At 55.0% G+C, this 23934-nt stretch overlaps 2 protein-coding genes across 2 annotated transcripts; both read right to left on the bottom strand.

Annotated features, from left to right (window-relative positions):
• Positions 1-1568: 1568 nt before the first annotated feature.
• Positions 1569-13910, bottom strand: SH3BP5L (SH3 binding domain protein 5 like). The gene is made up of 7 exons (XM_075323161.1): positions 13743-13910; positions 8554-8777; positions 5317-5379; positions 5101-5229; positions 4691-4852; positions 3411-3584; positions 1569-2333 (listed from the first exon to the last, which is right to left on the bottom strand). The coding sequence occupies exons 2-7, from the start codon at positions 8740-8742 to the stop codon at positions 1917-1919; spliced, it is 1134 nt and encodes a 377-aa protein (XP_075179276.1). The 5' UTR covers positions 8743-8777; positions 13743-13910; the 3' UTR covers positions 1569-1916.
• A 4350-nt stretch (positions 13911-18260) lies between these two features.
• On the bottom strand, positions 18261-23934 carry RPS5 (ribosomal protein S5). Its single transcript, XM_075322430.1, has 6 exons — positions 23827-23934; positions 21643-21748; positions 21197-21406; positions 18886-19014; positions 18467-18565; positions 18261-18381 (listed from the first exon to the last, which is right to left on the bottom strand). The coding sequence occupies exons 2-6, from the start codon at positions 21745-21747 to the stop codon at positions 18313-18315; spliced, it is 612 nt and encodes a 203-aa protein (XP_075178545.1). The 5' UTR covers position 21748; positions 23827-23934; the 3' UTR covers positions 18261-18312.

Below are 23934 nucleotides of genomic sequence, written 5' to 3' on the forward strand. Positions count from 1 at the left end.
AGGTCCATGATACTGTTGTGGAGAAGTTTAAAGCCGGATTTGGTTACAAAAAGATTTCCCAAACTTTAAACATCCCAAGAAGCACTGTGCAAGCGATCATATTGAAATGGAAGGAGAATCATACCACTGCAAATCTGCCAAGACCCGGCCGTCTATCCAAACTGTCATCTCACACAAGGAGAAGACTGATCAGAGATGCAGCCAAGAGGCCCATGATCCCTCTGGATGATCTGCAGAGATCTACAGCTGAGGTGGGAGAGTCTGTCCATAGGACAACAATCAGTCGTACACTGCACAAATCTGGCCTTTATGGAAGAGTGGCAAGAAGAAGCCATTTCTCAAAGATATCCATAAAAAGTGTTGTTTAAAGTTTGCCACAAGCCACCTGGAGACACCAAACATGCGGAAGAAGGTGCTCTGCTCAGATGAAGCCAAAATCAAACTATTTGGGAACAATGCCAAACGATATGTTTGTTGTAAAAGCAACACAGCTCATCACCCTGAACACAACATCCCCACTGTCAAACAAGGTGGTGGCAGCATCATGGTTTGAGCATGCTTTTCTTCAGCAGGGACAGGGAAGATGACTAAAATTGATGGGAAGATGAATGGAGCCAAATACAGGACCATTCTTGAAGAAAACCTGTTGGAGTCTGCAAAAGACCTGAGACTGGGACGGAGATTTGTCTTCCCACAAGACAATGATCAAAACATAAAGCAAAATCTACAATGGAATGGTTCACAAATAAACGTATCCAGGTGTCAGAATGGCCAAGCCACAGTCCAGACCTGAACCCAATCGAGAATCTGTGGAAAGAGCTGAAAACTGCTGTTCACAAACGCCTCCATCCAACCTCACTCAGCTCCAGCTGTTTACAAAGGAAGAATGGGCGAGAATTTCAGTCTCTCCATGTGCAAAACTGATAGACACCTACCCCAAGCCACTGCAGCTGTAATCGCAACAAAAGGGGTCGCTACAAAGGATTAACTGACAGGGTATGAATAATATTGCACGCCCCAATTTTCAGTTATTTTTTTTACAAAAGTTTAAAATAATCAATAAATCTCCTTCATCTTCACACTTGTGTCCACTTGTTGTTGATTCTTCACCAGAACATTAACATTTGTATCTTTATGTTTGAAGCCTGAAAAGTGGGAAAAGGTTGAAAAATTCAGAGGGGCTGAATACTTTTGCATGGAACTGTAGCGTATTAGGCGGCTGGAAAAAGGAGCGTACAATACTTGGCAAGTTCAGGCCATGTCAGGTGACCGCTGCAGTCAACCAGTAGTTATTGATTGACTGCAGTAGTTCGCCGCCATCCTCCACCTTAAGTGAAAGGCAAAAGCCCAGCGAGAACATCAGCCCCAGTAAGTAGGAGTGGAGGGGGTCCACGCCGGGAGTGCGTTAATTTTAGCACCGTCAGTAGTGCAGAGGCGCTGTGACCAGAGGCTTTTTCATGTCGACCTGTTTTATAGGAATTTGTGTTACACATGGCACGTCTCTACGTGTTGCCCCCCGGCTGGCGTCGTACACAGGACGAGCCCGGGGGTCTCAGCACTCCACAGACTCCGAGACACCACAACATATTTATTGAGAGTGACAGCGCTGCATCAAACAGAGACAGTTCTCATAGCAGCGAGACGCGTCCTCCTCCTCCTCCTCCTCCTCCTCGTGACCCGGCCATGTCCTCAACACTGAAGAAACGTCCTCCTGTTCCGGCTACAAACACTTCCCTACACCTAGAAGCTTCTGCTGGAAAATGTCAATGGATTAGATTCAGGTTTGTGGCTTCTCCTCCCGGTTAGTCGTGTTACTGCCTTCCTCCACCGTAACATCGTATGATACATGAAGACCCCCAATCATGTCTACTGTCGCCTTCAACAAACAATCCCCAGCCCCCTTCCCCCGTCCCCGCTCACAGACTGACGCTCCTGTTATGTCTGAACACCCCTGCGCTGGCTCGGCCCCCGCCTCGCTCTCGCCCACCGCTGCCGCTCTCTCCTTCCTCGGGATCGGCGTCCCTCCCGTCCAAGCTGGTCACGTCGCTCAAACCTCGCAAGTGCTCCACGGAGTCGCTTTTCTGCAGGTCGGATGCGATGGTCTGCAGACTGAGGAGGGAGACAGTGTCTGCCGGCGGGCCCACTTCCCCGTCTACAATAGAGGAGGGGGCTTCGGCACCGAGAGGTGGGGCGCGAAGTGTTAATAGAGGCCCGTGTGTGCGCCGGGCGTGGATCTCCTCGCTGATCTGCTCCAAATTGCGCAGAGTCCCAGAATATCGCAGCTTTGCCTGGGACACCTTGAATTCCAGAGAGGTGACCCGAGCCTTGTGTTCCTGCAAGACAACGATACAGGTCAAGATTAAAGGGGTCTCCCACCTACACAAGTATCAGATATCCTGTGAAGAGAAAACAGATCTGTGGGGGTCCCCGGGCTCAATACATGCACAATCAGCTGCTCCATTCAACCAGAGAAGAATGGGAATGGTGGTGGTCTTACGGGGAGGACTCACACCGATCAATCAACCCATGTACCCTCACCAGTAACGTGTGAGATCCAGGCTGGACCTAGTCCTGCTCCTACAGCGGTGGTCCGTCACAGGGCAGGAGCTTACAATGTTATATGTCTGATCCACCATCACTTTATCATTCCTGGGGGTCCCATGTCTGAGACCCCCACCGATCCCGAACATGAAAAGCCAAAGTGCTGGTCGTTCCCCCTTCTGAATATCGTAGGACCAGCTATCAGCTATACAAGCAGCAGTGACCGGTCCATACGTCTGCGATTGACCCCGAGCGGCTCGGTCTGCACCGCGCACGGATCTGTGATATTTCGTACAGGCGTGATCAGCACTGGCGGTGTACTGGATCGGTGGTTATGTAGGTGAGATGCAGTCTCATCCAGTCAGGCAACGCTGCCAGCCATAAAAAACCCACATCACCCACGAGACCACGGCGATCCGCTCTACTTACCCGCCTCCTCTGCCAGGGCTCCACAACGTGACGCAGAATGAAGACCGGCACACAGGGAAACCGGAACACGCTGCTGTCCTCGGCCAGGTGTGCAGAAGTGGGGCTAGTCTGCAGATTTGGGGGGGGGGGGGTCTTCCCCTCCCCCCATGGTTGCCGAGTGTATGGGCTCTTCCACGTGGGATGTTAGAGTTGTGCCAAGTCCACTCTCATTATAAATGCCCTTCACGTTATGGTGCTCCTGTGTGGCCCCGAGTGAGAAGCTGCAGCTGCATCCCCCTCCTCCCTCTACACTATGCCCTTTTTCCCCATTACATGGAGTTCCGATGATTAATCCTTTTGCCTGTGGGGTAACTCTCGCTAGAACAGAGCGGCCCTGGACTTATCATTATAAAGGCCTCGGTCGCACATTTCTCTGTTGGAGGCGGCTCAGCGTCACTCACCTCTAATACGGTATTGAACTGCGCCTTCAGCTCAAAGTACGGACGACTCTTGATGATGACGCGTTTCAAGCTTTTCTGCAAGGTCTGAACTTTGGCTTCAGCTTCGTGACACTGACGCGTGACCCTCTGGTGCTCGTATTCACTGCGCAGCCGCTCCTCCTCGGCCTCGTTCACCTGTTTCCAGGGGACAAGGGAAAAAACGAAAAGTTGTCACTCTACAAAACTAATAGAAAATGCAGAGGAGGGGGCTCAGCCTGCGGTTATGAGGCTCCCCCTGGCTGTGCCCTCAACTGCTTAGCCCGCCTGGGAGCCATCAACTAAGAGATGCCCCATCCTCATATGGCACCGCTGAACTCAGACCATCAATCATATGCAGTCTAAGAAACTCCCGGTCAGAGTGCCAGCCATTTCTACCAGCATCTCCCAAGAAGAAGTCAGTAGGTTTTCCCTGTGACGCTGCAGGCTCAGGGTTCAGTGGGCTTTCCCTGTGAGGCTGCAGGCTCAGGGTTCAGTGGGTTTTCCCTGTGAGGCTGCAGGCTCAGGGTTCAGTGGGCTTTCCCTGTGACGCTGCAGGCTCAGAGTTCAGTGGGTTTTCCCTGTGACGCTGCAGGCTCAGAGTTCAGTGGGTTTTCCCTGTGAGGCTGCAGGCTCAGGGTTCAGTGGGTCTTCCCTGTGAGGCTGCAGGCTCACGGTTCAGTGGGTCTTCCCTGTGAGGCTTCAGGCTCAGGGTTCAGTGGGTCTTCCCTGTGAGGCTGCAGGCTCAGGGTTCAGTGGGTCTTCCCTGTGAGGCTGCAGGCTCAGGGTTCAGTGGGTCTTCCCTGTGAGGCTGCAGGCTCAGGGTTCAGTGGGTCTTCCCTGTGAGGCTGCAGGCTCAGGGTTCAGTGGGTTTTCCCTGTAACACTGCAGGCTCAGGGTTCAGTGGGATTTCCCTATGAGGCTGCAGGCTCAGGGTTCAGTGGGTCTTCCCTGTGAGGCTGCAGGCTCAGGGTTCAGTGGGCTTTCCTTGTGACACTAGGTTCAGAGTTCAGTGGGCTTTCCCTGTGGAGCGGCACACTTATATCTCAGTGAGGGTCTTCTATGAAGCCACAAACTGAGAGCTTAGTGGGCATCACCTGAGCTGCAGGCTGGCAAGTCAGTGGAGTTGTAGGCTGAACGTTCTATGTATGGTCCTTGTTGAGCTGCGGTCTGGGAGCTCAGTGGCCATTTCTTCTGGATTGTGGACTCTATGGATGAGTATGTACCACAGTGGTGTCTGTCACAGAGTCCTCCCCGTCTCTTACCTTGCAGGTCGCGTGGTTCAGCATTTCCTGCCACGTCGGGTCCAGCCTGTTCTTGTCCGCGGTGACTCCTTGCTCTGCCACAAACACCATCTCCCGGGCCGCGGCGTGCATGCTCACCGCCCGCTCGTACCGCAGAGCAGCGCTGTGCGTGTCCTGCTGAGCCTGAGGCAAAAAAATCATATGTCGTGAAGGGGTTAACAACAAGCTGGGTCTAAAGTCTAGATCCCCTTATGCAATTAAACTCAATCTACTGCTTTCTGTTATCAGCCAGAAGAGAAGCTGACTGTATAATACAGATATACGCATGTGCACGGAGCAGATATTTCTGGGAATGATGAATATTTAATTTCTCCTTCCAGTTAGTCTCTGAATATAAGTGCCCCCCTCCCCCGGAGCAGAGTGCGCGCTACCTCCTTGGCCAGTCTCCGGGCTTCGTAGTACGGTCTGGCTTTTTCAATACAGGCTCCAAGCTGAGTAGCCAAAGAGTTGAGGCGCCGGGCGGACTCGGTCAGTATGCGGCGGTAGGCAGTGCGGGCATCCTGCAGGGGGCAGCGTGCAAAATGTCAGTGCTCCGCAGGCCAACGCCGCGGTACAGGAGGACGGATGGCGGAGAGCGCGGCACTTACATCCAACTGCAGCTCCAGCTGGTTAATCTCCTCGCTCGCCTGGTTCAGACGCTCCAATTCCTCCTGAGGAACACAAGACAGAAAATCAGCGGGGGGAGGGAGGCTAAACACGGGGGGCCGTGCTGGGTGCTATGCATTACCGAGGGACCCCCGACCGGACAGATCAGCCATCAACTGGCCGGTAGAGGATGGAGCGCCCCTGAATCAATTAGGAATACGTTCTCAATACCCGTTCCCAGTCCTCGGAGGGGGCCGACTGAGGATAACACCCACCTAGTCCCCTCTGCATAGGAGGCAGTATTAGTCCACGGTCACATGACCATTATTTGGGAGGTGTTCACTGTGTAGTGGCTGTTCTTGGGTACTGCACCTCAGCGGCTATTCACTTTAATGGAAGGCGAGCTGCAGTACCTGAAAACGGCGACTACACAGTATTCGGCGCTGTGATGGTTTGGCTCCATACACGGGGACTCTGGAGGCTGCGGCTCCTGGTAGAGGCTGAGCGGGCGGGGGGGGGGGTGCCAAACACCATAGAGATTGATGACCTTTCAAAAAATAGGCCCTAAATATCAAAGTCCTGGACAACCGCTTTAAGCCTTGTCAGGTCATCCCTTCTTCTGAATTAGGACTCATTCAGACGTCCATTTTTCACGTACAGAGCACCAGCTGCGGTATTCACGGCCATGCTCGTACCGCCGATAAGTGTACGGGGTCAGCCACATGTCTGTGATTTTTCGTGGACCGAGTGGTTTGTGGAAAATCACAGAAAAATGTTGGATCAAAATCAACAATATAAGTCTATGGTCCGAGACAAAAAAAAAAAAAAATGGGAATGCAGAAGATATCAAGGGGCCGATTTTCTTGGACACTCACATGGGAGAAGGTGGAGAAACTCTTTTTTTTTCCCCTCCATGTACGAGAAAAACTGATGTCACTCAGACTACTCTGATCTCAAAAATACATACATGAGAAATCAGACACGAGGCATCACCGGGTCCCAGTAATCAGCCACGAGGCGTCACCTCACCAGGTCCCAGTAACCAGACACGAGGCGTCACCGGGTCCCAGTAACCAGACACGAGGCGTCACCGGGTCCCAGTAACCAGACACGAGGCGTCACCGGGTCCCAGTAACCAGACACGAGGCATCACCGGGTCCCAGTAACCAGACACGAGGCATCACCGGGTCCCAGTAACCAGACACGAGGCATCACCGGGTCCCAGTAACCAGACACGAGGCATCACCGGGTCCCAGTAACCAGACACGAGGCATCACCGGGTCCCAGTAACCAGACACGAGGCATCACCGGGTCCCAGTAACCAGACACGAGGCGTCACCGGGTCCCAGTAACCAGACACGAGGCGTCACCGGGTCCCAGTAACCAGACACGAGGCGTCACCGGGTCCCAGTAACCAGACACGAGGCGTCACCGGGTCCCAGTAACCAGACACGAGGCGTCACCGGGTCCCAGTAACCAGACACGAGGCATCACCGGGTCCCAGTAACCAGACACGAGGCATCACCGGGTCCCAGTAACCAGACACGAGGCATCACCGGGTCCCAGTAACCAGACACGAGGCATCACCGGGTCCCAGTAACCAGACACGAGGCGTCACCGGGTCCCAGTAACCAGACACGAGGCATCACCGGGTCCCAGTAACCAGACACGAGGCGTCACCGGGTCCCAGTAACCAGACACGAGGCGTCACCGGGTCCCAGTAACCAGACACGAGGCGTCACCGGGTCCCAGTAACCAGACACGAGGCGTCACCGGGTCCCAGTAACCAGACACGAGGCGTCACCGGGTCCCAGTAACCAGACACGAGGCATCACCGGGTCCCAGTAACCAGACACGAGGCATCACCGGGTCCCAGTAACCAGACACGAGGCATCACCGGGTCCCAGTAACCAGACACGAGGCATCACCGGGTCCCAGTAACCAGACACGAGGCATCACCGGGTCCCAGTAACCAGACACGAGGCGTCACCGGGTCCCAGTAACCAGACACGAGGCGTCACCGGGTCCCAGTAACCAGACCTGAGGTGTCGCCGGGTCCCAGTAACCAGACCTGAGGTGTCGCCGGGTCCCAGTAACCAGACACGAGGCATCACCAGGTCCCAGTAACCAGACACGAGGCGTCACCGGGTCCCAGTAACCAGACACGAGGCGTCACCGGGTCCCAGTAACCAGACACGAGGCATCACCGGGTCCCAGTAACCAGACACGAGGCATCACCGGGTCCCAGTAATCAGACACGAGGCGTCACCGGGTCCCAGTAACCAGACACGAGGCATCACCGGGTCCCAGTAATCAGACACGAGGCATCATCGGGTCCCAGTAACCAGACATGAGGCATCACCGGGTCCCAGTAATTAGACATGAGGCATCACCGGGTCCCAGTAATTAGACATGAGGCATCACCGGGTCCCAGTAATTAGACATGAGGCATCATTGGGTCCCAGTAATCAGACATGAGGCATCATTGGGTCCCAGTAATCAGACATGAGGCATCACCGGGTCCCAGTAACCAGACATGAGGCATCACCGGGTCCCAGTAACCAGACATGAGGCATCACCGGGTCCCAGTAATCAGACATGAGGCATCACCGGGTCCCAGTAACCAGACATGAGGCATCACCGGGTCCCAGTAACCAGACATGAGGCATCACCGGGTCCCAGTAACCAGACATGAGGCATCACCGGGTCCCAGTAACCAGACATGAGGCATCACCGGGTCCCAGTAACCAGACATGAGGCATTACCGGGTCCCAGTAACCAGACATGAGGCATTACCGGGTCCCAGTAATCAGACATGAGGCATTACCGGGTCCCAGTAACCAGACATGAGGCATTACCGGGTCCCAGTAATCAGACATGAGGCGCCATCGGGCCCCAGTAATCAGACATGAGGCATCACCGGGTCCCAGTAGTCAGACATGAGGCATCACCGGGTCCCAGTAACCAGACACGAGGCATTACCGGGTCCCAGTAACCAGACATGAGGCATTACCGGGTCCCAGTAATCAGACATGAGGCATTACCGGGTCCCAGTAACCAGACATGAGGCATTACCGGGTCCCAGTAATCAGACATGAGGCGCCATCGGGCCCCAGTAATCAGACATGAGGCATCACCGGGTCCCAGTAGTCAGACATGAGGCATCACCGGGTCCCAGTAGTCAGACATGAGGTGATCCCTTTCATGCAGTGCACCCCTTTGATGGGTAATAAACACACCTGTATCCTTGGGTCCAGCTCCTCTTCCACTTCACACTCTCCTCTCTTCCCCTCGCCGGTGACGGCTTTCTTGATGTTGCCGGTGTCATCTCCGTGTCCGGACAGCTCCACGTGGACGCTTCTCTCTCCCTCTGCGCCAGGTGTGGGCAGCCTCTCCTCACAGGGGGGTCCGCTATGTGTGACCTCCATAGCGGGCAGCTCAGCCGTGCATGGTACCGCAACAACTGCAAAAGAGGAATGTTACCGAGCTGCTGAGGAAGAGCCGGGTAATGGAGGAGCAGATCTCCATCACCTGCCCCAGCATCGCTGTGACCCCTCGCCCCTCCACTGAGCCAGCGTACAGACGCACCTGTGTACGGATGTCCTCCAGCTACAGGCGGCTCCGAGTGACCCCCTCCCCCATTGTTACCAGCCATCACTAACAACAAGGCCATAATTACACCAGCAAATGTGGAAACGGAGCGAAACAACGCCCCGGGATGTCAAACCCTCACCCTCACAGTGCCCCCGATACTCTGATGCTTCATCAGTAATGGCCTCCAGTGAACACGGCCGCACTTCATTTGTGAAACCACAGCTCTTTAGAGAGTGTCTGAGACCATCAGGGGTGTACAGTGGCAGTGTCAGTGCGCAGCTCCATACTGTGCGGAGGCTTTCCTAATACATAAATAACTCTTCTGCACCAGAACATGTCCAGAAACTTGCAACTAAGTAAAGAGGAACCACAGTCCGCCATTACTGTGCGACATGACGCTCCCTCAATCCGGAAAATTGCTAGAACCTTGAAGGTATCCTCAAGTGCAGTCGTGAAAACCATCAATTGATGTAAAACTGCATCATTAGGATCGGCCCAGGAAAGGAAGACCAGGAATGACCTCTGCTGCAGAGGATAAGTTCATCAGAGTTACCAGCCGATTATAGACAGGCCCTCAGAAATGATATAGCCGGGGGTGCACGGCTGGGGGAGGGGGGATGCACAGCCAGGAAGAAGTGTATTGCCTGAGGTGTGGAGTGCACTGAGGGTGGGGGGCACAGAGGTCATCAGGGTGACAGGGGGGCACCAGGAGGAATCGAAGGGTAATACACAATAATTTGTGTCCCGTTGTTCTTTACTCCTTGTCTCCATATTTCTCTTTCCTTCCCACTTTTGCTGCCTTCAGCCTCAATCTACAATGTGCACCCTGCAATAATCACACAGCAACCCCCTGTATGGACGGGGGTCCGGAGATATCACTGAGGCTGTATACAGGGGTCTCCTGCAGTCACTCTATATGGGGGGGGGATCTCTGGTTGTGATGTAGGGGGGTCTCCTGCAGTCACTATATATGGGGGGTCTCTGGTTGTGATGTGGGGGGGGGGTCTCCTGCAGTCACTATATATGGGGGTCTCTGGCTGTTATGTGGGGGTCTCCTGCAGTCACTATATATGGGGGGTCTCTGGCTGTTATGTGGGGGTCTCCTGCAGTCACTATATATGGGGGGGTCTCCTGCAGTCACTATATATGGGGGTCTCTGGTTGTGATGTGGGGGGTTTCCAGCAGTCACTATATATGGGGGTCTCTGGTTGTGATGTGGGGGGTTTCCAGCAGTCTCTGCATATGGGGGTCTCTGGCTGGTTTGTGGGGGTCTCCTGCAGTCACTATATATGGGGGGTCTCTGGCTGTTATATGGGGGTCTCCTGCAGTCACTATATATGGGGGTCTCTGGCTGTTGTGGGGGTCTCCTGCAGTCACTATATATGGGGGTCTCTGGCTGTTATGTGGGGGGTTTCCAGCAGTCTCTGTATATGGGTGGTTTGCAGCAGTCTCTGTATATGGGGGTCTCTGGCTGTTATGTGGGGGGTTTCCAGCAGTCTCTGTATATGGGGGTCTCTGGCTATGTGGGGGGTTTCCAGCAGTCTCTGTATATGGGGGTCTCTGGCTGTTATGTGGGGGGTTTCCAGCAGTCTCTGTATATGGGGGTCTCTGGCTGTTATGTGGGGGGTTTCCAGCAATATCTGTATATGGGGGTCTCTGGCTGTTATGTGGGGGGTTTCCAGCAGTCTCTGTATATGGGGGTCTCTGGCTATGTGGGGGTTTCCAGCAGTCTCTGTATATGGGGGTCTCTGGCTGTTATGTGGGGAGTTTCCAGCAGTCTCTGTATATGGGGGTCTCTGGCTATGTGGGGGTTTCCAGCAGTCTCTGTATATGGGGGTCTCTGGCTGTTATGTGGGGGGGTTTCCAGCAGTCTCTGTATATGGGGGTCTCTGGCTGTTATGTGGGGGGTTTCCAGCAGTCTCTGTATATGGGGGTCTCTGGCTGTTATGTGGGGGTTTCCAGCAGTCTCTGTATATGGGGGTCTCTGGCTGTTATGTGGGGGTTTCCAGCAGTCTCTGTATATGGGGGTCTCTGGCTGTTATGTTCGGGTTTCCAGCAGTCTCTGTATATGGGGTCTCTGGCTGTTATGTTGGGGGTGTCCAGCAGTCTCTGTATATGGGGGTCTCTGGCTGTTATGTGGGGGGTTTCCAGCAGTCTCTGTATATGGGGGTCTCTGGCTGTTATGTGGGGGGTTTCCAGCAGTCTCTGTATATGGGGGTCTCTGGCTATGTGGGGGTTTCCAGCAGTCTCTGTATATGGGGGTCTCTGGCTGTTATGTGGGTGGTTTGCAGCAGTCTCTGTATATGGGGGTCTCTGGCTGTTATGTGGGTGGTTTGCAGCAGTCTCTGTATATGGGGGTCTCTGGCTGTTATGTGGGGGGTTTCCAGCAGTCTCTGTATATGGGGTCTCTGGCTGTTATGTGGGGGGTTTCCAGCAGTCTCTGTATATGGGGGTCTCTGGCTGTTATGTGGGGGGTGTCCAGCAGTCTCTGTATATGGGGGTCTCTGGCTGTTATGTGGGGGGTTTCCAGCAGTCTCTGTATATGGGGGTCTCTGGCTGTTATGTGGGGGGTTTCCAGCAGTCTCTGTATATGGGGGTCTCTGGCTATGTGGGGGTTTCCAGCAGTCTCTGTATATGGGGGTCTCTGGCTGTTATGTGGGTGGTTTGCAGCAGTCTCTGTATATGGGGGTCTCTGGCTGTTATGTGGGTGGTTTGCAGCAGTCTCTGTATATGGGGGTCTCTGGCTGTTATGTGGGGGGTTTCCAGCAGTCTCTGTATATGGGGGTCTCTGGCTGTTATGTGGGGGGTTTCCAGCAGTCTCTGTAAATGGGGTCTCTGGCTGTTATGTGGGGGTGTCCAGCAGTCTCTGTATATGGGGGTCTCTGGCTGTTATGTGGGGGGTTTCCAGCAGTCTCTGTATATGGGGGTCTCTGGCTGTTATGTGGGGGGTTTCCAGCAGTCTCTGTATATGGGGGTCTCTGGCTGTTATGTGGGGGGTTTCCAGCAGTCTCTGTATATGGGGGTCTCTGGCTGTTATGTGGGGGGTTTCCAGCAGTCTCTGTATATGGGGGTCTCTGGCTGTTATGTGGGGGGTTTACAGCAGTCTCTGTATATGGGGTCTCTGGCTGTTATGTGGGGGTGTCCAGCAGTCTCTGTATATGGGGTCTCTGGCTGTTATGTGGGGGTGTCCAGCAGTCTCTGTATATGGGGGTCTCTGGCTGTTATGTGGGGGTGTCCAGCAGTCTCTGTATATGGGGGTCTCTGGCTGTTATGTGGGGGGGTTTCCAGCAGTCTCTGTATATGGGGGTCTCTGGCTGTTATGTGGGGGTGTCCAGCAGTCTCTGTATATGGGGGTCTCTGGCTGTTATGTGGGGGTGTCCAGCAGTCTCTGTATATGGGGGTCTCTGGCTGTTATGTGGGGGTGTCCAGCAGTCTCTGTATATGGGGGTCTCTGGCTGTTATGTGGGGGTGTCCAGCAGTCTCTGTATATGGGGGTCTCTGGCTGTTATGTGGGGGGTTTCCAGCAGTCTCTGTATATGGGGGTCTCTGGCTGTTATGTGGGGGTGTCCAGCAGTCTCTGTATATGGGGGTCTCTGGCTGTTATGTGGGGGGTTTCCAGCAGTCTCTGTATATGGGGGTCTCTGGCTGTTATGTGGGGGTGTCCAGCAGTCTCTGTATATGGGGGTCTCTGGCTGTTATGTGGGGGGTTTCCAGCAGTCTCTGTATATGGGGGTCTCTGGCTGTTATGTGGGGGTTTCCAGCAGTCTCTGTATATGGGGGTCTCTGGCTGTTATGTGGGGGGTTTCCAGCAGTCTCTGTATATGGGGGTCTCTGGCTGTTATGTGGGGGTGTCCAGCAGTCTCTGTATATGGGGGTCTCTGGCTGTTATGTGGGGGTGTCCAGCAGTCTCTGTATATGGGGGTCTCTGGCTGTTATGTGGGGGTGTCCAGCAGTCTCTGTATATGGGGGTCTCTGGCTGTTATGTGGGGGTGTCCAGCAGTCTCTGTATATGGGGGTCTCTGGCTGTTATGTGGGGGTGTCCAGCAGTCTCTGTATATGGGGGTCTCTGGCTGTTATGTGGGGGTGTCCAGCAGTCTCTGTATATGGGGGTCTCTGGCTGTTATGTGGGGGTGTCCAGCAGTCTCTGTATATGGGGGTCTCTGGCTGTTATGTGGGGGTGTCCAGCAGTCTCTGTATATGGGGTCTCTGGCTGTTATGTGGGGGTGTCCAGCAGTCTCTGTATATGGGGATCTCTGGCTGTTATGTGGGGGTGTCCAGCAGTCTCTGTATATGGGGTCTCTGGCTGTTATGTGGGGGGGGTTTCCAGCAGTCTCTGTATATTGGGGGTTTCCAGCAGTCTCTGTATATGGGGGTCTCTGGCTGTTATGTGGGGGGTTTCCAGCAGTCTCTGTATATGGGGGTCTCTGGCTGTTATGTGGGGGGTTTCCAGCAGTCTCTGTATATGGGGGTCTCTGGCTGTTATGTGGGGGTTTCCAGCAGTCTCTGTATATGGGGGTCTCTGGCTGTTATGTGGGGGTTTCCAGCAGTCTCTGTATATGGGGGTCTCTGGCTATGTGGGGGTTTCCAGCAGTCTCTGTATATGGGGGTCTCTGGCTGTTATGTGGGGGTTTCCAGCAGTCTCTGTATATGGGGGTCTCTGGCTGTTATGTGGGGGTTTCCAGCAGTCTCTGTATATTGGGGGTTTCCAGCAGTCTCTGTATATGGGGGTCCCAGGAATCTCTCTGGAATTCTGCCCCGGCTGTGCACTGGTCTTGCTGGCACTTGTAGTTCCCCGGCGCCCTCCGCAGTCGCAGGACCCGGATCTCACACCCACCTGCGCCCGCTTCCTAGGCCATCCCGGGTCAGACCCCCGCGGTGACGTCACGGAGCGGAGAATGACGTCACTGTCTCCTGTCTCCCCGCCGTTGCCGTGCTGCGCTTACGCCCAGTTGCCTGGGATCTAGGCGGCGTCCGGTGACCCGGAACCGGAAGTGCGATCAGGGGTTGCTCCGTACAGCAAGATGGCGGAGCCCTATGTGTGGGATCCGTACAGCAGAGGCCGCGGCGCAGGACAGACCCCAGGGTGTAATAATACAGGATGCCAGAAGTGACGGCCCGCGGAGACCAGCGACCGCAGCCCGAACCGCAGCTATGGAGGCGGCTATGTAATGGAGGCGTGACTGCCTGTTACCATGGGAACCCTCCACCATCTGCTTCTAACAAAAACTACAGTTCCCAGCATGCCTTGTGAAATACACAAAGAGGCTGTATCTAATACTGTCTGCTGAGCTGTGTATCTAATCCTCTCCTGTGTGATACTGTCTGCTGAGCCGTGTATCTAATCCTATCCTGTGTGATACTGTCTGCTGAGCTGTGTATCTAATCCTATCCTGTGTGATACTGTCTGCTGAGCCGTGTATCTAATCATATCCTGTGTGATACTGTCTGCTGAGCTGTGTATCTAATCCTATCCTGTGTGATACTGTCTGCTGAGCCGTGTATCTAATCCTCTCCTGTGTGACACTGTCTGCTGAGCTGTGTATCTAATCCTCTTGTGTGATACTAGCTGTGTATCTAATCCTCTCCTGTGTGATACTGTTTGCTGAGCCGTGTATCTAATCCTCTCCTGTGTGACACTGTCTGCTGAGCTGTGTATCTAATCCTCTTGTGTGATACTAGCTGTGTATCTAATCCTCTCCTGTGTGATACTGTCTGCTGAGCTGTGTATCTAATCCTCTTGTGTGATACTAGCTGTGTATCTAATCCTATCCTGTGTGATACTGCCTGCTGAGCTGTGTATCTAATCCTCTCCTGTGTGATACTGTCTGCTGAGCCGTGTATCTAATCTCCTGTGTGATACTGTCTGCTGAGTTGTGCATCTAATCCTATCCTGTGATACTGTCTGCTGAGCTGTGTATCTAATCCTCTCCTGTGTGATACTGTCTGCTGAGCCGTGTATCTAATCTCCTGTGTGATACTGTCTGCTGAGTTGTGTATCTAATCCTATCCTTTGTGATACTGTCTGCTGAGCTGTGTATCTAATCCTCTCCTGTGTGATACTGTCTGCTGAGTTGTGTATCTAATCCTATCCTGTGATACTGTCTGCTGAGCTGTGTATCTAATCCTCTCCTGTGTGATACTGTCTGCTGAGTTGTGTATCTAATCCTGTGATACTGTCTGCTGAGCCGTGTATCTAATCCTGTGTGATACTGTCTGCTGATCTGTGTATCTAATCCTATCCTGTGTGATACTGTCTGATGAGCTGTGTATTATTATTATTATTATTATAGCGCCATTTATTCCATGGCGCTTTACAAGTGAGAGACGGTATACGTACAACAATCATTAACAGTACAAAACAGACTGGTATAGGAGGAGAGAGGACCCTGCCCGCGAGGGCTCACAGTCTACAGGAGGAGAGAGGACCCTGCCCGCGAGGGCTCACAGTCTACAGGAGGAGAGAGGACCCTGCCCGCGAGGGCTCACAGTCTACAGGAGGAGAGAGGACCCTGCCCGCGAGGGCTCACAGTCTACAGGAGGAGAGAGGACCCTGCCCGCGAGGGCTCACAGTCTACAGGAGGAGAGAGGACCCTGCCCGCGAGGGCTCACAGTCTACAGGAGGAGAGAGGACCCTGCCCGCGAGGGCTCACAGTCTACAGGGAATGGGTGATAGTAGAATAGGTGAGGACAGAGCTGGTTGCGCAGTGGTGTACTGGACTGAGGGTTATTGTAGGCTTGTTGGAAGAGGTGGGTCTTGAGGTTCCTCTTGAAGCTTTCCACGGTAGGTGAGAGTCTGATGTGCTGAGGTATCTAATCCTATCCTGTGCGATACTGTCTGCTGAGCTGTGTATCTAATCCTCTCCTGTGTGATACTGCCTGCTGATCTGTGTATCTAATCCTCTCCTGTGTGATACTAGCTGTGTATCTAATCCTCTCCTGTGTGATACTGCCTGCTGAGCTATGTATCTAACCCTCTCCTGTGTGATACTGCCTGCTGAGCTGTGTATCTAATCCTCTCCTGTGTGACACTGTCTGCTGAGCTGTGTATCTAATCCTCTTGTGTGATACTAGCTGTGTATCTAATCCTCTCCTGTGTGATACTGTCTGCTGAGCTGTGCATCTAATCCTCTCCTGTGTGATACTATCTGCTGAGCCGTGTATCTAATCCTCTCCTGTGTGATACTGCCTGCTGAGCTGTGTATCTAATCCTCTCCTGTGTGATACTGTCTGCTGAGCCGTGTATCTAATCTCCTGTGTGATACTGTCTGCTGAGTTGTGTATCTAATCCTATCCTGTGATACTGTCTGCTGAGTTGTGTATCTAATCCTATCCTTTGTGATACTGTCTGCTGAGCTGTGTATCTAATCCTCTCCTGTGTGATACTGTCTGCTGAGTTGTGTATCTAATCCTGTGTGATACTGTCTGCTGAGCCGTGTATCTAATCCTGTGTGATACTGTCTGCTGAGCCGTGTATCTAATCTCCTGTGTGATACTGTCTGCTGAGTTGTGTATCTAATCCTATCCTGGGTGATACTGTCTGCTGAGCTGTGTATCTAATCCTCTCCTGTGTGATACTGTCTGCTGAGCTGTGTATCTAATCCTCTCCTGTGTGATACTGTCTGTGACATGTCCTCGGCTCCTTCCTCAGTTTCTCAGCTTAAATAATGAAACACGTTGGGAGTTGGCGGTAGCGGTCGGGGCTTGTGGTCACCGGGTCACTCGTACCGCGCGGTCACGGAGGAGGGAGGACACTGCTATGGATCGTATATCGAGTATCCGCCTCGCACGTGATGAGAGCCGTATGCCATATGGACCATAAAATCCACTGATGTGAACCCAGCCTTACTCCTCCTCCCCAGGTCCAGCACTGAATCTCCACCACTGCTCATGGTTTCTGCAATACTGACAGCACATCAACAGCGCTGCAGACAATCACGGAGCTCAGCGACACAACCAGAGTTGACGGCACAAACTGCTGGACTCCGTGATTGGCTGGAAGACCACCGAGGTGACATTAACGCTGCAGACGATGAGGCCCCTTTCACACATCTGTTTCAGCGAGGTGTGACTTTCATTGTTAACAGATGCCACATGTATCCATTTGAGTGTATGGTGTTCCTCACACAGACGTGTTTCCACATGGACCGTGTGACCCCTCTCAGCCACACACACACACACACCCCCTTTTCTCTGGCAGCACAGGTGTCACACGGACCGCACACTGATGTGATCTATGTGACACGTACCGGAGAAAACCACATGTCTGTGAAATAAAAAGATTTTCTATATTCACCTGTATCCAGCGCTGTTGTCTTTGGCTCTGCTGCCTCTCGCTCCTGACCCCACTCCTACTCAATGAATATTCACTGCACCTCGGACCTAGTAGCAGCGCCGGGGACAGGTGAGTATTCAGCAAGCAGTGTGCGCAGTGACGTCCAGGGCATGTATGACCATTGCTATGCGTGTGACTTGCACCTATTTAAACACCGACGTCTGAAATTGGCCTAACAGATAACAGAAGCAACGGCGGAGATTCTGTACTGGACCTGGGGAGGGTAAGGAGTCATTAAAAAAAAAAAAACATGGCAGCCTCGGATGTTCCTGCAGCTACAGATGGAAGACAAAAACAGAGGACTCCGGTTTCAGCAGGATTTTGTTCATTGAGCAATAAAACAAAACGGACTTTTTGGGCTCATGGATGAGAAGCATGTGCTGAAAAGAGCAAGAAAACCCGGCCTATAGCCGAGCATGGTGGGGGCTCGCCGACGCCTACAGCCGAGCACGGCGGGGGGGGGGGGGAATCGCCGACGCCTACAGCAGAGCACGGCGGGGGGGGGGGGGGAATCGCCGACGTCTACAGCAGAGCACAGCGGGGAAGGGGGGATCGCCGACGCCTACAGCCGAGCATGGTGGGGGCTCGCCGACACCTGCAGCTTCAGATTCAAACAAGTATCATGATGCAGCAGTGAAAGCCAAGAATACTGGTGATCTGGAGGCCATTGCCCGTGATCACTGGACTGGTTCCTCAGAATCACCTGCAGAAGCCAGTGTCCGCAGCAGCGCAGAACAGCCAGAGGCCTGTAGTGAAGACGCTGGTGTCATTTGATTGTGACATAATAAAAGCTAAAAAGAAAAAAAGAGAACTCTTGATAATGGGCTAAATGAGTGACGTGGGCCACCACTCGCCCTCCATACAGCTTGGGGTGAGGGGCTGGGGCTCGTGGTGGTGACTTCACCCCTCTCCAGGACCCGTCTAGACTGAAGCCAGCCGCCCCTATAATCTGTAGGACGGCGGTACTCGGGAGGTGACACAATGTTATGCCCCTTCCCCATATAACGCACAGACACGCGGTGACAGAAATATCTTTTAATTGGTGTGACACGTGATGGGGGCCGGCGCCGATTTAACGGTTGGATTTGGCGACTCTCTCCAGTTCATCCTTCTTCTTGATGGCGTAGGAGTTAGAGGAGCCCTGGAATGAGAGAACGGAGAATGGAGTCACCCTCACATCATACAGCCCGGCCCCGTGCGCAGCGGCAGAGAACGGCGGCACTCACCTTGGCTGCGTTGATGAGCTCGTCGGCCACACATTCGGCGATGGTCTTGATGTTCCTGAAGGCGGCTTCACGAGCCCCGGTGCAGAGGAGCCAGATGGCCTGAGCAAAAAGTAGAAACGTCAGTGAGGGGGTGGTCATACCAGCACACAGCGACCCCACCGGGACTGCCAAACCGCATGCAATCAAGGACCGTGACCAGGGAGCAACTGAGAGCTTTAAACCCTGCCGAGCCTCCAGCAGGACTCAGATCACTAACCCTGGCCATAGCCAATAGCAATCATGGAGATAAGCAGTCATGGCCCACCATGACGGAGTGTCAATTGTGGCTACATCGGCCAAAGGCCTAAACATCTGTACCCGGGTAACTGCCATCTCAGACCACCACAATGTATCGGGGAGCACACTCCTCCCCGCAGTACCTGGTTGACTCTTCGGAGGGGGGACACGTCCACAGCCTGTCGCCTCACTGTTCCAGCTCTACCGATACGGGTGGAGTCTTCCCGGGGGCCGCTGTTGATGATGGCGTTCACCAGCACCTGCAGAGGGTTCTGTAAAGAGATGGAGTAAAAGAGTCAGTACATGTCTTAGGACGCCTTACATCAGCGCTACGGGCGCCAAATCTTCTCATGGGCGTAAAGATTTATGCATCCGCTTCACCCAATTACATCAGAAGGAGAAGGCAGCGAAGGCCTCGTCCACATCTAGGTGACCTGGAGTTACTCTATGGAGACGCAGCAGCCGCCATCGCTCACCGTATACCCAGGAGGCGCCACATATATACGGGGCCTATAATTCAGCAAAAAGCTGTAACAGGGAGTCAGATGCCAAAATGCAGAAGTAAATGAGGCCAAGTTGTGCCAATATCACTGATTGCGGCTTCTTGCTCGGCCGACACCAGTGACAACAAAGTAACGTCCAGCCATAAAATCACCATCGGGCACCGGAGGCACAACATTTAAAGGGAACCTGGCACCAGAATTTTCACTATGAAACTAAAAGACTCCCCCCTCTGCAGCTCCAGGGCTGCATCTAGAAAGGTTCCTCTTGCTTCTGGCCGCCCTTTCCGACCTAAATAACACCTTTATAAAATCTTACCTTTTGGTATGCTAATGAGCTTTCCTGGCCCCGGGGGCGGGCTGTATTGCGTCCGTTATTCCCCCTCCTGCCGCTGTTCGCCGTCCCCCAGTGTTCATTTACATAATGAGGCCGCTGCCCTCATCTTCCGCAGTGCTCCGGGAGTCTCGCGCATGCCCAGTGGCACTATCGCTGGACTGAACACTGTTCAAATCGCCAGCGCCGGTGATCTCAGCGTCATCCTAGTACCAGTCCATAATCTCGCACCTGCGCAATAAGATCACCGGCGCTGGCGATTTGAACAGCGCTCAGTCCCGCGATAGTGCAACTTGGCATACGCGAGACTTCAGGAGCACTGCGGAAGATGAGGGCAGCGGCCTAATCTATAAGTCAATCAACACTGGGGGATGGCGAACAGCGGCAGGAGGGGGAATAACGGACGCAATACAGCCCGCCCCCGGGGCAGGAAAGCTCATTAGCATACCAAAAAGTAAGATTTTATAACGAGTTTATTTAGGTCTGAAAGGGGGGCCACAAGCAAGAGGAACCTTTCTAGATGCAGCCCCGGAGCTGCAGAGGGGGAGTCTTATAGTTTCATAGCGAAAATTCTGGTGACAGGTTCCCTTTAATTACATTATTACAGCCACAGCTGACAGGTTGGGGACTGGTTCCCCTGGCCGATCGCACACAACCTCTGCAGCTCTAGTATCAGTGTACAGCGCCGAGGATAGCAGAGCCCACACCACGCAGCGCAACGCAGAGCCCACACCACGCAGCGCAACGCAGAGCCCACACCACGCAGCGCCCACGCAGAGCCCACACCACGCAGCGCCCACGCAGAGCCCACACCACGCAGCGCCCACGCAGAGCCCACACCACGCAGCGCCCACGCAGAGCCCACACCACGCAGAGCCCACACCACGCAGCGCCCACACCACGCAGCGCCCACACCACGCAGCGCCCACGCAGAGCCCACACCACGCAGAGCCCACACCACGCAGAGCCCACACCACGCAGAGCCCACACCACGCAGAGCCCACACCACGCAGCGCCCACACCACGCAGCGCCCACACCACGCAGCGCCCACACCACGCAGCGCCCACACCACGCAGCGCCCACACCACGCAGCGCCCACACCACGCAGCGCCCACACCACGCAGCGCCCACACCACGCAGCGCCCACACCACGCAGCGCCCACACCACGCAGCGCCCACACCACGCAGCGCCCACACCACGCAGCGCCCACACCACGCAGCGCCCACACCACGCAGCGCCCACACCACGCAGCGCCCACACCACGCAGCGCCCACACCACGCAGCGCCCACACCACGCAGCGCCCACACCACGCAGCGCCCACACCACGCAGCGCCCACACCACGCAGCGCCCACACCACGCAGAGCCCACACCACGCAGAGCCCACACCACGCAGAGCCCACGCAGCGCTACCTCCCCTGGGACCAGACAGCACAATTCATTACGGCCACAATCAGCCACATAATATTACAACCAAATCTACTTATTAAAAAGCGAAAATCCCCTGCGGAATACAGGCCACCACAAACCAGTGTGGAAGCATCACCCATGCCCTGACAGATACAGTGGATATTCTCTGTATTGCACTCTATTGCTCCCTGTTGTCAGCCAGCTCTCACCTCCCCAGTCAGCAGGTGAATGATCTCGAAGGCGTGCTTCACAATCCGGACGGTCATCAGCTTCTTGCCGTTGTTCCTCCCGTGCATCATGAGGGAGTTTGTGAGACGCTCCACGATGGGACACTGGGCCTTGCGGAAGCGTTTGGCAGCGTAGCGCCCGGAGCTGTGAGGCAGGAACTTGGCGTATTTCTCCTTCACAGCAATGTAATCCTGGAAAACACGGGAGGAGCGAGCATAAATGACCGCGATCTGCAGGAATCACCCTATAGATCAGCACACCAACATGACACCGGCCAACGGGACCGACCCCTTAATGGCCAGGAACGTTCACGTCAGCTGCGGGCAGATGCTTCATGTATCACCCCTTTAACTCCAGTGATTTGTGGGGTGATGACCGAACTCGCCACCCCCTGACTGCAGACACCCCACTTCCAGCTGCCATTTACCTGCAGGGAGATGTCGCTGATCTGGACGTCATCTGTACTCCATTTCCCAAACAGTTTAATTTCAGGGGTCTCGGCCCCTACAGGAGCGCTTTCCCAATCTGCCATTCTGTAAATGAGAAGGTTACACGTATGAATAAACCCAGGCACACGCACCACCGACCGCACATACATGCTAAACATCATGGAGAGCGGCGTGTGTATCAGGGGAACAGCCGGGGAGCGGGCAGGATGGAAAAATCCCCCGGAGTGTCAGACAGGAGCGAGAATTGTGCCTCAAAATCCCCTGGTCGTGCCCATCTATAACCAGCGCGTGATGTAGTAAAGGATCACGTCGGGTGCATAGAGGGGCGCAGGAGTGACAGATTAGCCTGGATGAGCCTCGTGGGCGGGACAAAGCATCGGGACACACCCACAATGCACATCCAGGCTAATCTGCATGTACACTGGATCACTACAAGACCGGTGACAGCAGACGGAGGACCACCGACCTGAGCAGAGAAGACCCCGAGGGTTTTCTAGTGAAAGGTGTAAACCAAAGTCAGGTCCCTCGGCCTCCACAGGCGGTGGAGTGTGGTGCGGATTCTCCACAGGCGGTGGAGTGTGGTGCGGATTCTCCACAGGCGGCGGAGAGCGCGGCGCGGACTCTCCACAGGCGGCGGAGAGCGCGGCGACGATTCTCCACAGGCGGCGGAGAGCGCGGCGACGATTCTCCACAGGCGGCGGAGAGCGCGGCGACGATTCTCCACAGGCGGCGGAGAGCGCGACGACGATTCTCCACAGGCGGCGGAGAGCGCGGCGACGATTCTCCACAGGCGGCGGAGAGCGCGGCGACGATTCTCCACAGGCGGCGGAGAGCGCGGCGACGATTCTCCACAGGATGCGGAGAGCGCGGCGACGATTCTCCACAGGCGGCGGAGAGCGCGGCGACGATTCTCCACAGGCGGCGGAGAGCGCGGCGACGATTCTCCACAGGCGGCGGAGAGCGCGGCGACGATTCTCCACAGGCGGCGGAGAGCGCGGCGACGATTCTCCACAGGCGGCGGAGAGCGCGGCGACGATTCTCCACAGGCGGCGGAGAGCGCGGCGACGATTCTCCACAGGCGGCGGAGAGCGCGGCGACGATTCTCCACAGGCGGCGGAGAGCGCGGCGACGATTCTCCACAGGCGGCGGAGAGCGCGGCGACGATTCTCCACAGGCGGCGGAGAGCGCGGCGACGATTCTCCACAGGCGGCGGAGAGCGCGGCGACGATTCTCCACAGGCGGCGGAGAGCGCGGCGACGATTCTCCACAGGCGGCGGAGAGCGCGGCGCCGATTCTCCACAGGCGGCGGAGAGCGCGGCGCCGATTCTCCACAGGCGGCGGAGAGAGCGGCGCCGATTCTCCACAGGCGGCGGAGAGCGCAGCGCCGATTCTCCACAGGCGGCGGAGAGCGCGGCGCCGATTCGCCACAGGTGGCGGAGAGCGTGGCGCCGATTCTCCACACCTTGGGCAGTGAGCGCCGCCTCACCATCTCGCGGCGCCTCACCATCACTAATCGGTGTCCAGTGGACTGGGCAGCAAAAGAAAAACTGCAAATCCACGAGCTCCCAACCGGGGACCCTCACCCCAGGACACTCGACCGCAGGCATCACCTCCATTTCACTCTGCAGCTCAATAAACGGGGCGCAGCGTTCACACACAGCGGAAAAGTGCACCAAGAAAGCGTAAATAAAAAATAACTTCGCGCCGCATGCGTCACATGACACAGTGGGGTCCTCTATAACTAGGGGGGATCCCCTGTGCGGCCCCCACATCACTGTAAGCAGCTCTGCCCCATATCCCATCAGGCTGCAGACAAACAGTAAGGAGATCGCTCCCTACAGCACTGTGCTGTCGTTACAGTGTATCAGTGCAGGTAAAACGTGTCAGAATGGAGATCAGCACTGGATGCGCCCGTATCTAATCACAAGGGTAAACAGACGCCAGTGCACACTGTGCGGCTGCGGTATGAGGCGCACACTGCCGGGCGGGCTCTGCACATGTACGGCCGCCATGGCTTCATGGATCAGCTCCTGGAGGGCTCATTTTACCCCCTCACGTGCCCCGAGCCCTCCGCGCTGTGCCCCCGGCCTCCCCGGCCTCCCCCGCACTCCGCCCCGCTATAGCGCCCGCTCTTAGCCGCTGTTCACACCGTTCTCACTCACGTGTGTTCTCGCCTAAGTCCTCACCGGTCGGCGCTCAGAGCGGAAAGAGGCCGGGGCGGGGTCTCCTACTCAGATATACAGGGGCCCACACTTCCGCTTAGACCTGGA

The sequence above is a fragment of the Anomaloglossus baeobatrachus genome, chromosome 9 (assembly GCF_048569485.1).
Source record: "Anomaloglossus baeobatrachus isolate aAnoBae1 chromosome 9, aAnoBae1.hap1, whole genome shotgun sequence".
In the NCBI taxonomy this organism is placed as follows: domain Eukaryota; kingdom Metazoa; phylum Chordata; class Amphibia; order Anura; family Aromobatidae; genus Anomaloglossus; species Anomaloglossus baeobatrachus.